At 36.2% G+C, this 13,042-nt stretch overlaps 1 protein-coding gene across 2 annotated transcripts in view; it reads left to right on the top strand.

Moving 5' to 3' along the window:
• Nucleotides 1-13,042, top strand: part of ZFAND3 (zinc finger AN1-type containing 3) — a 328,565-nt gene that overhangs the window by 97,323 nt on the left and 218,200 nt on the right. For both annotated transcript variants that reach the window (XM_041750953.1, XM_041750952.1), the window contains exon 2: nucleotides 4,941-4,981. In XM_041750953.1, the coding sequence (XP_041606887.1) occupies nucleotides 4,954-4,981 (28 nt within the window). In that variant the 5' untranslated portion in view covers nucleotides 4,941-4,953. The remainder of the gene's footprint in view (nucleotides 1-4,940; nucleotides 4,982-13,042) is intronic.

Here is a 13,042-nt window from a genome sequence, read left to right as displayed (position 1 = left end):
AGTTTATTGAAAAAAGTACTTTCAGATCCTTTTGATGACAGCATAAATTGTTAGAGATTATCTGGTAAGTAATTTGGCAGTACTTACCAAAATCATATTTTTTTTATCTAGTAATTCTCCTAAGAATCAGTTTTAATGAAAGTTATCCAAAGATTTATGTCTTCAATTGCTCATTATGGGAATATTTATAATAGGAAAAATCTGGGGCAAAGAATAAACATCCAACAGTAAACAAGTAACTAAATAAATTACAGGGATCCCTGGGTGGCGCAGCGGTTTGGCGCCTGTCTTTGGCCCAGGGCGCAATCCTGGAGACCTGGGATCGAATCCCATATCAGGCTCCCGGTGCATGGAGCCTGCTTCTCCCTCTGCCTATGTCTCTGTCTCTCTCTCTCTCTGTATGACTATCATAAATAAATTAAAAAAAAAATAAATAAATTACAGTATTAGTATGTACTGGACTCTTAGAGAGCAACAAACATGTTTTTGAAGAATACTTACTGACATGGGAAATAGTAAATATAAAATAAATGAAATTTGCATTTTTAATATGAAATATTTATGCAAAGAAAATATGCTTATATGTCATAAAGCATAATAAAATACACACTTGTGAACATATCACACAACTTTACCAACACTGTTAAGTATAATAAATTCTTAATTATCTATATCTAGCCATAGGATAAGAAGGAATTATGTCAGAATGTTAACAATTCTCATTTTGGGGGGTTGGATTAACAGTAATCTTTGATTTTCACTTAAATGCTTATGTTCTTTTTCTAAATTTGTACAAGAGCCATGTGTTTTCAAAACTAGAAAATACCGTTAAACATTATTTATTGGAAAGAGAGAAAAATTGACGCTGGTTTCTTCCCAACTCCATTTCATTGGAAAGAAACTTCTGAAAGTGTCTGCCACCTGTTATCTCCTCAGTGACAAATCATGGCTGGGTACACAGGGTGGCATTATCTACCAGTTGTGGGTAATACAGTATGATAGAGCTCCTGAGAAATGATAGGCTGGCAGTTACAGGAGTTGTGGATGCCCTTTCTTCCCGATGGTGTTTGAATGACCTTTACAAAATACATTTTTGAAATCTACTTAGGTTTTTCACATTTCATGTTTCAGGAGAAGGGGATTCATTTCTTTATTTAACAAATATAGGATGCCTGTTATGTACCGAACACGAGTGACCTAAAGGGTCATTTGCTAAAAGAAAACAAGAAAAGGGACTGATTTAAATTGGGGGGAGGGCAGATGAAGGCTTTGGAGGAGGGGATTTGAATCCAGGATGTGAGTGACAAGAAAGAGCTATTTTTACTGTGATTTAAGGGTGGAGGAAACAGCATGGGCAAGAGCTCTACAGCACATTCTAGGAAAAGAAAAAAGGCCATTGTGGTTGGAATGTGGTAAATGAGGGGAGCAAAATGGTAAGAAGTGAAGAGAAGTGGAGGGAGGTAGGCAGAGTGAGACCACGAGGGCACTTCATAATTTTGGAAAGATGTTTGAATTTTGTTTTAAATGCAATAGGAAATTTAGGTAGCATTAAGCAAGAAATAGTACAATTTAATTTAATTTATTTTATATTAAAAATGTTTTTGAGAGAGGAATAAAGAGAACAAGTGAGCATAAGCAGGGGCAAGGGCAGAGGAAGAGAGGCAGAAGAAGGCAGGAGTAAAGAGTTTCAAGAGAGATGCATCTGGATGAATGCTGTTCAGTAGGGGAGGGAGTGAGAGGAGATCAGAGACCTAATTCTGTGTATTTGTTTTGTGAGGCTGCTGTAACAAACTACCACAAATTGGATTAAACCAACAGAGATATATTCTCTTAAATTCTGGAGGCTGAAAGTCCCTAATCTGTCAGGGCTGCTTTATTCTCTGTGGGGCTCCAGGGGAGAATCAGTTCCCAGCCTCTTCCACCTTCTACTAGCTGTCCCAGCATTCCTGGGTTTGTGACCATATTCCCACAGTCCTTTCCTCCATCTTGATACCACCTTTTCTTTTGTGCATCTCTCCAAACTCCCTTTGCCCTTTCTCAGAAACACTTATATCATTTAGGGCCAACTTCGATAATACAGGGTAAATTCACAATCTTTAATTTGTCTGCAAAGACCTTTTTTCTAGATAAGATAAATTCCAGGGATTAGGATTTGATCTCTTTGGGTGGCCATTATTTATCCTACTAATCCTCGGTTTTAGAAACCTGGTAGCCCTTGGAGATGTCAGAAAGAGCAGTTTCTTTGGAGCAATGGGACCTAAGAGAATCCTCTTTATCTTTCATGTTTGTTGTCAGAGAACTCTATTATCTGTTTCAAGACTGCAAGTTGATCACATTGCCTTTCTATGAGCAATCAGTAGTTGTATGCATGTTAGCTTCAAGTTTTACATGTTGAACATGAGAAAGGAGAAAAGATCTCAAAACCCTCTGCCAGTTCTTTCAAGTTCTGTGTTACAGAACTATATGATCCAAGTTGGCATTACCAGTGGCCATTATTTCTATAGCCAAAGCCCAGCATATTTTAGATTTCATACATCTCTGTTTTGATTAATAATATCAGTAGCTGTATTATTTCTTTCATAACCTGACTGATGAGCATGTTGCTGGAAAAGTCCTCTTCAGAAAGTGGAATGGATGTCATTTAGTAAGATCTAAGTATAGTGGGTATTAAATTCTCTGATGAGAGAGAAGGGGATGCAGAGAAAAAGGCTGTTTTGCCTTTTTTTTTTTTTTTTTTTTAACCAGCTTTGTGAAACACAGATGGTAAAACTGCACGCTTGGTGCTGAGCTGCCCTCATTGGCTCTCTGCACACTTTCCATGATTCTTGCTGGACAATGGGCAGCAGTGCAAGTGGTAAGCAAGTTATACCTCTTGCTCTCCATGTTACCACATGGACAAAAGATAGCAACCAATGTGGGAGACACTTGCTTACCTGGGGGGATTTCTAATAACAAAGAAATTCCTTCATCCTCAGTTCTCTTTCATTTGGAACTAAAATACCTGGCAACCTAAGGGTGCTTCCCTGTGTGTTCATGTGTATGTATATTTGGAAGGGAGGGCAGGGATTGGACTTCCTCCTGATGAAAAGATTTGCTTTCTAGGGAGCTTACCTGACAATCATTAAATCTCTACTTATGGGACCATTTTTCTAAATTACCAGAGTACTGACTTGGGGCTTATGTGTACCCTTCCGCTTCTGTATTGGGGGCAGAGGCCCTAGTTTGGCATGGTGAAAAGAACACAGGCTTTGGGGTTAGGCAGATTAGGTTCATCCATTTACTTGTTCTGTAATCTTTGGAAAGTTATATAACCTGGAAGCCTCTCTCTCCTCTTTTGGTAAAGTGAGGTTGAAGGCATCCTGGTATGCTTACCACATAGTAGGCATGTAATAAATGTTAGATTCCACAATTAATGACATCTTTTTGTCTCTTTATTCATTTTTATTCATTTATTGTTACTCAAAATTTCCTTACTGCTTTTGAAGTCTTTATATTAAGCCGAGTCCTAAAGAAAGACCCACCTGTTAACATAGCTTCTCTTTTGGGAAAGGGAAGTAGTGGACCCCTGCCCTCTACCCCAGTTTTGTCACTGTATGACAATTACTTGCCCTGAGGTCTTGGGTTCCAGTACTTTGGAAAACAACCACAGCTATCAGGGAATACTTCCTGAGGGAGACTTTAATTGTAGAATTTACTAAGGAGGGCAGAAGAAAGTTGGCTTATTTTGTATAGGAACACCTCTGGGCAAAGACTAAAATATTGGGAGGGGAGTTGCTGATGAATGAGGCTGTAAATAGGTCAGCTTATCCAACATAGAGTATTCTAGGTTTGGGGAAGAAATCTTTATGAATGAGTCCACTTGGGAGAGAATCAGGAAGGGAAACAGCAATGAGAAGTACTTAATAGACAAGTTAATTGATTGCCCACCACGATGTGGCCTGGGCTGCTTTGTAGTGCCCTGTGCTGTGTTATGCTGTGAACAAGGCCTGGTCTTTGGCAGTAGCTCAAACCCAAGGTCATATATTTCCTCTGTAGTTCCCTAGCTCTGTGACCTTGGGCAAGCTGCTTGCCTGTCAAATGGAGATGAGACTGTCCTTGATTTCCGAAGATCACTCAATTTAATAACACCTAAGAGGAGGTGGTAGGAACATTTCCTCATTAATTTATTCATCATTTGTAACCAATTGTGATGTTTCCTGGTTGTAGAAATTTTAATGTGATTTTTCTAAAAGTGTATTTTGAAAGCAAAGCAATATGGTAATACCCATCTCACGGATAGGGGGAAAGTTAATAAAATAATGTATGTTAAGTGTGCCTGTCAAAGTTAGTATTCAGTGAATTGTAGCTATTATTAACAGATGAAAGGACATGAAAAATAATTTGATTGGGAACATCTGAAGAAAGAATTTTAAACAACAGGGTCATAATGTGACGAGGATCTGAAATAGGACTAGAATTAAGGGAAAGAAGATGAGAGAAAAATTCAAATAATGCTGTGGAGATAAGTGAGTGTGTATCTGAGTAGAAAGTTTTATTCCTTTACAGACAAAATTTTTGTGTCTACAGTGATAATAGTACTTATGGTATATTTCCAGTGTGAACAGAATACGGTAATCATGTGGGACAAATGATTCCTGTGTCATCTTCTAGACATGTTAGAGTAATTCTGAACTTTTCTGCTACATAATTTCTGAATTTTGCAAATTCCAAAAAATAAAGCATTGGTTAACACACTGATAACAAAGCGTGTGTTTTTGTTGTTTTATTTGTTTTCATTTCCTTGTGGGAGAGGGTGGCTGGTTAGGGACTTAGCATTAGTTTATTAGTTCAGTTGCATGGCCAGGAGATTCTTGCTTACATTTCAAACATCTTTATGTTTTCATTAGAGTAATACTGAATTTTTAGCTCTTCTTTCTTTTTTTTCTTTTTTTTTGCCCCAGGTCCAGCAAGACTATGAACCTCTGTTCCAAATGCTTTGCTGGTAAGTGCAGAAAAAGGGTTCTTAAATTTTTCTCCTTTTGATTTTAAGACTATCCACATAGTTTGGCCTTCCTTTGTGTTTATGCATGGGGTTTTGCTTTCTTTGCTTGTATGTGAAAGTAATTTCTCCTTACCAAGGTGCTTCGTATATTTGCCTAGGACTATTGAAACAGCCTTCCCCGAGTGAAATGAAATAGTCTGTGTACTTGAACCCAACAAACTTTGCATAGTGTACAGTTGTCAGCATAGAGTGGAACTGTAAAAACTTGTGTTGTAGTAGGGTAATATATGTTCATCTCTGATCTGGAGTTGAAATATTAATGGTAAATATTCCTTTTACCAATGAGAATATAAGAGAAAGGATATTTTCATGTTGGAGTCAGGAAGAGAACCATGTTGAATTAGCCCTAGAATCCAGTCCCTTCTTAAAATCATCTTGGGTAAATCACTTAATCTCTTTGGACCTTTAGAGTCATTATCTGTAACATGAAGGGCTTGGGCTTGATGTCTGCTAACAGCCCAAAGGCTGATTGATTGACTCCTTAAATTATGACTCCTACATGAATTTAACCTTCATTAAAAAAATAATTTTACATCTAATGATCTTCTATGAAATAACTAAGTCTGTACTGAGCTATGTTTAACCTTTTCTATTTGTCAAAGATAAAGCTGGACACTAAAGTGCTAAGAACAGATTTTAATCAGTAATATATAACAATATGAAGAGTTCACTTTGAACTGAACACAACTTTGATTTGTGCAAAGGTAAATGGGCGTTTTAAGTGGAGAATGAGGGAGTAAGGAGGGTTGCTAGCTTGGCTCATAGAGTCAGGGAAGTAAAAAAAAAATTTAAAGGTTTGTCAGTGTAAATAATGACTAGGTAGGTTGATTGTGTCTTTAAGCTGACTATCCTGGAAGTTTGGATTTCGTTCTCCTATTGAGACTGAGAAACTGAGGCCTTATCCTTCCTGATGGTTGCATCATCATGCATGCATTGCATGGCTTTCATGTCCTTGAGACAGGGACTCCTGAGATTTAGGAGATAAATATGCATTTCATAGGGACAGAGGAAGGATTTATAGTTGCAAACCCTTTTTACTAAATGGTCTAAGATGGGGTGGTCAGAGGCCTGTAGACAGGTGTCTTACCTAGAAAACCTTAAATTCTTTGGACAGCCTTGAGCTTTCTCAGGCAGGCACTTTAAGAGGGGCTAGGGTCATCCTAGGGTTTTGGGGCCTTGAGTTGTTAGAAACTGTTAGTGTTTGTTTAAATATTTTAATGTTTGGGAAGTGGGTGGATGAAACCAATTGGAGTTAGAGTCTGTAGATTTATAGGCCAAGATTGAGTCCTACTCGAGAAGTCTCGAAGAGCCTGGTTAGAGATTGATCAAGGAGAGAATCTTTGTCTGTTTTCACTTTCTATTCATTATGTTATTTGGGCAAGAAAGTAATCATACTTAGGCTTTAGTTCTTTATATTTATGCCTAAACTAGGGGATAGGTGGGAGGGATTTTGGGGGGGTTGAGGAGGCTGGCAGTTTGTTAAAAGTTTGGAATTTCTCAAATACTTTAGATCTTTAAAAGGAAAAAAATATTGGTAAGTTTTATCCAACTTTTAACAATATCTCTGCCATTAAATGAATGTATTCTTTTTTGCTCTACATGTCTCAATTACAGATATGAAGAAATGCTTCCTTACTGGTGAGAGTTTAAATTTTACAGAAAAGATGAAAGTAGCAATGAGACAAAACATGTATTAGATTGATGACTGTCTCCATATAGAGATAGCTTCCCCTTGTAATTCAGTAAAGTGTGGCTTTGGGAGAAGGTCAGGCACCTTTGAGAAAAGGGGCTCACATCAAATAGTCAAAGAGCTGTATTTGTCCCTAACTAAATACAAAATTTAAAAAATTACCAGTGAAGATAGTTCAGCTATGGTCTTTGCATTTCTTTGTACTTGCAGTTGGATTTTTTTTATATTTATAATTAATTATTGTCTCTCTGGTGATCTGTGTCCATTTACTCTTTACACAGCTTTGTCATTTTTGCTTTTTGCTTTTAAAAATATTAAGTATTTTCACGTGTGTAAAGAAAATACTCTTTTTTTCCTCTTTATTTTCATCCCCATATTTTTTTTTTTTTATCATCCCCATATTTTTAATTTCCTCAACATCATTTGAAAGGAATGACTAGTAACATCCTGCTTGTGGAGGTGGCATTTGGAATTCTTTTTGAAATACAGAAGAAAAGTCATTGAACTTTACAGACATATTTGTGGATTTCATTCCTGTATGAAAATAGAGTATAGAAATACATTATTGCAGCAGAGGCATGAGATGTGTAGGACAATACACAAAGATTATTTTAGCCAAAGCTGCTGTGATTTTAAGTACTCTTTTTAAGAATATACCATAAAGTATACAATATGCTTTTAAAAGATGGAATAATCACTTTAAAAACAACTGTTGTGTCCCATTAGGTTAGTTATTTTTCAAGATTGCTTTTCAGAATATATGTGGTGAAAAAATGAGTTGTAACTTGTTTATGTAAAATTGAAGTGAATATAAATATGTTTAAAACCTTGTTGAGATAGTGGAGTATTAGGTGAGCAATTGTGGTTGCTAGTTTATAGTTAATTTGATGACTGCCTCTGATGAAATATTCTGCCAAATGGTGAGCGGATGTCCCAATAACTACTATCACTTCAGATTATTATCCCTTTTCTTTATAAAACATTCCTGGGCAGTTTGAGATTAGAGAAAGGGAATCAGAAGGGAAAGGAAATGAGTATATGGGAAGTGAAAGTTGCTAAAAAACCTTGAATTATTAATTTTGCCGGTAAATTATATACAAAATAATAATGTTTCTCCATATTGTTAGAACAAGAAATGTCTGTATCAGCCATTTGCATGAACGTAGAAGAGTATCCAGCCTGGCTGGATTTACTATTCTTAACAGCTTGCTGCTTAACCAAAATTCCTCTCTTTGAAATGGGAGGATATTGTTTTTATTTTTTTGGCATTTTGAATCTGGTTTGGCCTGGCTGAAATCATTTTAGGCCATTTGGAGGTCCCCCACCACCCAGTTGTGCAATATGCTACTTTTAACCTTAAAGCGCTTTTGACCTGAAGACCCTTATCATCCAAGATTTTCTTATGCGATAATCAGAAGGATATTTAAAGGAAGTATTCTGGGGAGGCACCAAAAAATGACTGACTCTAGTGTTAGGATTTGAGGTACAGTGGATTGAAGATGCTCTTCTGGATTCTTGTTATCTGAGGTTACTATGTAGTCTTAAAAAAAAAAAAGGAAAAGTTAATTGTACTATAGTATATATTTCTCCATTACCATAAGTGTTTGCTATTTTCTACTTGTCAATCCCTCTTTTACATGTTTAGTATTTTCTTTCCTTGAATCATAATTCTCTGACTAAGGCTATCTGTAGAAACACTTTCAGTTTGGATAAGGAATATTCCCACCTTTGAGTTGATATATTATCCTTCCCATTTGAGAGTGTTAATTATTTTTATATTACCTCTAAAGAAAGGATATAATTTAACAGATTTGTAATTCATTTGAAATTATGGAAAGAATGTCTAAACAATTGAAAAGGATGGTATTTAAGCATTCTTGAATGTAAATTATCAATTCATCTTGCCACAAACATTTCTAATTTTTTTTTTAACCTTTCTAATTTTTAACGCTACATGAGCATCTTTTTTGGTCCACTTAGCTTTTCTACCCTTTTGATAATACTCTAAATAATATTCTTTCATATTATCCTTTTCTTTTATTAAACATTTTTATATTTGTATGACTTTACTAAAAGAATCAGTAAATATCTATAATAGAAAGCCACAAAATTTCATGACATGGTATTTATAATTATGGTGAACAAACACTTTTAGCATTTTTAAAAAAAAGATGTATTTATTTATTTTAGAGAAAGAGCAAGCATGAGCTGGGGGGGAGGGGCAGAGGGAGATGGAAACTCCTCAGTCTCCCCACTGAGCTCCACCTGACATGGGGCTTGATCTCACCACCCATGAGATCATCACCTGAGCTGAAATGAAGAGGCAGGCGCTCAACTGACTGAGCCACCCAAGTGCCTCTTGATTGAGTTTTAAAAAATTGAGTAGGATAGAAAATAATCAGTGCAGTGCAAACGTTAAGGGCAAGTATTGTTTTTGTGAAACCTTTGTGTTACATATATAAATGAAAATAATATATAATAGGTTGTGATGTAAGTATATATTACCAGGGTTATGGTTTAAAAACCACTTGTGGTTTGAAAACCACTGAATTGCAGAAATTTACTGGAAAGTCATTGAGTTATTCAGGATCCAATTTTCTTTGGAAAATAGGACATATTTCTTTTCTGTCTTTAGACAAAGGACTAACCAGTTGATTTTTTGCAACCTTTGTTTATCTGGAACTCTTGAATAGTTTGAATGTATGATTTTATGTGTCAAAGTATGAACTAATCTGATTATCTGCTGCTATGTTAAAAATACATATGAAAAGTCAAGCATAGCCTCTAAAGGGTAGTTGTCTTGCTTCTTAGGTAGAAATGATATTGGCTATGGTATTATTTTCTGTTTAATTGCAAACTCAATTTAGATACTAACTAGTCTTCGATATTTTGGGACATTTAGCATCTCATTGACAAAGACCTCTTGTATTACCATATCAGCAGTGCTTTTCACAGAATGGTTTTGCTAAATAAAAGTATGATTGAGAGAAACATCAGATGGAATGATCATAAGTGGAAAGGCAGAAATTTTTAAAGAACTGACTGAAGTAACTCCTTTAGCAGTGTGGCATTATATCTGCCGCCCTTAGACATACTTGCTGTAGGGGATAGAGGACTGTGGTGACTAGGAAGTTTCTATCATGTATACACCATTTTATACTTTATGAGGGAGTCTGAAGATATGTCTGAAGGGCCAGAAGGTTCTCTGAGTAACACTGATGATAGCTACTTATCAGAAGACAAACTTAACATGTGCTCAGTGTAAAAAGAACTAGTTGGTCCTGTATGTATTTAATGTTTAATACTTTTCAGTAATTTCCTTTAAAAACTGACACTAAAATGTTTATTATTTATAGACTGACAAAAGCACTTTATTGAGAAATCAAAGTAAGCAATTTATTTAAATTGTAGATGTGAATTGATTATACTGTTTCACTTAAGATGGCATAAATATGGAGAGATGATTATTTGCAGCACAAGAAATTTTTTTATTTGGTTAACATTAACATTACAGATTAGTTCTCTTGAAAGGGAATACTTTTAATAAAAAGCAGAAACAGACTTATAAATACAAAGAATAAACTGGTGGTTGCCAGAGTGGAGAGAGTAGGGGCAAAGGGGAGTGGGAGATACAGGCTTCCAGGTATGAGATGAATAAATTATGAGGACGATGGGTACTGCATAGGGAATGTAGTCAATGATACTGTAATAGTGCTGTATGTTTGACAGATGGTAGCTACACTAGGGGTGACCACAGCGTAACATACAGATTTGTCCAATCACTGTGTTGTATTGTACACCTGAAACCAATATAACATTATGTGTCAGCTACACTTCTGTAAAAAAAAAAAAAAAAGAAAAGAAAAGGAATACTTCAATGCATTTTTATGTTGTTTTATAGAAAGGGACAAGAATAGAAGAACTAAAGTATAAGAGATCTCTTGTCAGTTAAAGATGAATTAAAACTACAGACAAACATTTCTTAAATTATGAGCTAATTATTTAAATATGGTGCAGTTATTTAATTTTCTGAAAATTAGTTTCAGTGTCACTTTTCAAATATATGTATTTCTTAGCGGGAAGATAGTTAAGCAAGTTTATCTTTGTTTTCATGGTTACGTGTGTCCTGTGTCTCATTATTGGTAAAGAATATTACAATAAATAAAATGATACATGTTCTATAAGAAGCACATTCTAATAGACTCTAGAGCTAGGTGTGTACTTAGTTTTGTAGGAATCTGTTTTCGGGTACCTATTCAAAAGAGTAATCTTAGGGGTGCCTGGGTAGCTCACTTGATTAAGCGTTTGCCTTTGGCTCAGGTCATGATCCAGGAGTGCCAGGGTGGAGCCCCACATCAGGCTCACTGCTCAGCAGGGAGTCTCCTTCTCCCTCTTTCTCTGCCCCTCCCCCTGCTCTTTCTCCTTTCTCCCTCTCTCCCAAATAAATAAAATCTTTAAAAACAAAAAGTAATCTTAGATGCTAGTTTCTGATACTTTGGAGAAAATATTGTTATAATTAATGTATTTCTGTTACTAGCTTTTGTCAGCCGGGAGAAAACGATTCTGTATAGTATTTTCATGTTCACTTTTATTATTTCTTGATATTATCATACTGTTTTCAATTCAAAATGGACCTTGGGGAGGCTGTTAAGTGTTTGAAAAGGCCAATATTCAAACAGGATTTTGTTTTTCTCATTGCTGCATACTTTGTGTCCATTGGAAAATTATCAAGCTTGTTCATTGCTGTCATATTTTCTGCCTAAATCAAAAATTATTGAATGATAGAGTTCCTTAATTTATGCTCTTAACATGCCATTAGTTTGGGATTTTTGTTTTCCCTTTCAAAAATAACAGGACATTAATTAAATGCTGATTGATAAGACTACAAAGCAGTATGTGTGGTATCCTGTTTTTAATTAGACACCACACATAATTTATTTTTATTTTTATTGAAGTATAGTTGATACAATGTTATGTTAGTTTCAGGTGTACAGTGAAGTGATTTACAAGTCTATAGGTTATGCTGCACTCACCACAAATAACTGCATCTCTCACATGCAGTATTATTACACCGTCACTGACTGTATTCCCAATGCAGTACCTTTTATCTCCATGACTTATTCCATACCCAAAAGCCTATATGTTCCACTTTCCTTCACTCATTTTGCTCATACTCCTACCTTTCCTCTGGCAACCACCAGAGTGTTCTCTGCATTTATGGCTCTGTTTCTGCTTTTTTGTTTGTTTATTTTGCTTTTTAGATTCCACATATAAATGAAATCATGCTGTTTTTGTCTTTCTCTGACCTTTTTTTTTTTTAAAGAAAATGTACAAAACTATATATGTATTCTTATATATATAACAACATGGCATATCTATGTACAAAATGGCTGGCACAGTTGAGGAAAACTGTACAAGGATGTTCCACATTTTCCCCTTCTCACATGGACTTAATTTATTTTTATTTTTTTTAAATATTATTTATTTGTTTATTCATCAGAGACACAGAGAGAGGCAGAGACATAGACAGAGGGAGAAGCAGGCTCCTCACAGGGAGCCTGATATGGGACTTAAATGCTGGACCCCGCAATCATGTTTTGAGCCAAAGGCATATGCTCAACCACTGAGCCACCCAGGTATCCCTCACATGGACTTTATTTTATTTATTTTTTAAAAATACATTCTTTTTTTAAAGATTCTATTTATTTATTCATGAGAGGCAGAGATAGAGAGGCAGAGACATAGGCTGAGGGAGAGGCAGGCTCCATGCAGGGAGCCTGATGTGGGACTCAATCCCAGAACTCCAGGATCACTCCCTGAGCCAAAGGCAGATGCCCAAACGCTGAGCGACTCAGGCGTCCCCCTCACGTGGACTTTAGATTAAGGAAGATAGCATGAGGAAATGGAGCAAGAAACATAATTCTATACAATTACAAGTGTCAGTGAAGGAGTCTGGGGACCAAGGGAATTCAAGGGTCCTGCTCTCTCCATTCCTTCCTCACCAACTTTCTCCTATCCAATCTAAGTGATAACCTGAAAAGTGAATGTCCAGTCAGGAAAGAAATATTCCTACCTGCCATCACCCTGTATGCATATCAGTAAGTTAATGGTTGTTCTCATTGGGCCAGATGTTTTGTGTATCAGAATTTGTGAGGTGAGGGGCATCTGGCTGGCTCAGTGGTTGAGCATCTGCCTTCAGCTCAGGTTGTGATCCCATCTGGAGTTCTGGGATCAAATCCCAAGCAGGCTCCCTCCTTGAACAGTTAGTTGTCACTCTGGCCCTCTCTGTCCTAACTAGCAGTACGATTCAG

The sequence above is a fragment of the Vulpes lagopus genome, chromosome 1, assembly GCF_018345385.1.
Source record: "Vulpes lagopus strain Blue_001 chromosome 1, ASM1834538v1, whole genome shotgun sequence".
NCBI classification, from domain to species: Eukaryota; Metazoa; Chordata; class Mammalia; order Carnivora; family Canidae; genus Vulpes; species Vulpes lagopus.
This window is presented reverse-complemented; position numbering and strand designations above follow the sequence as displayed.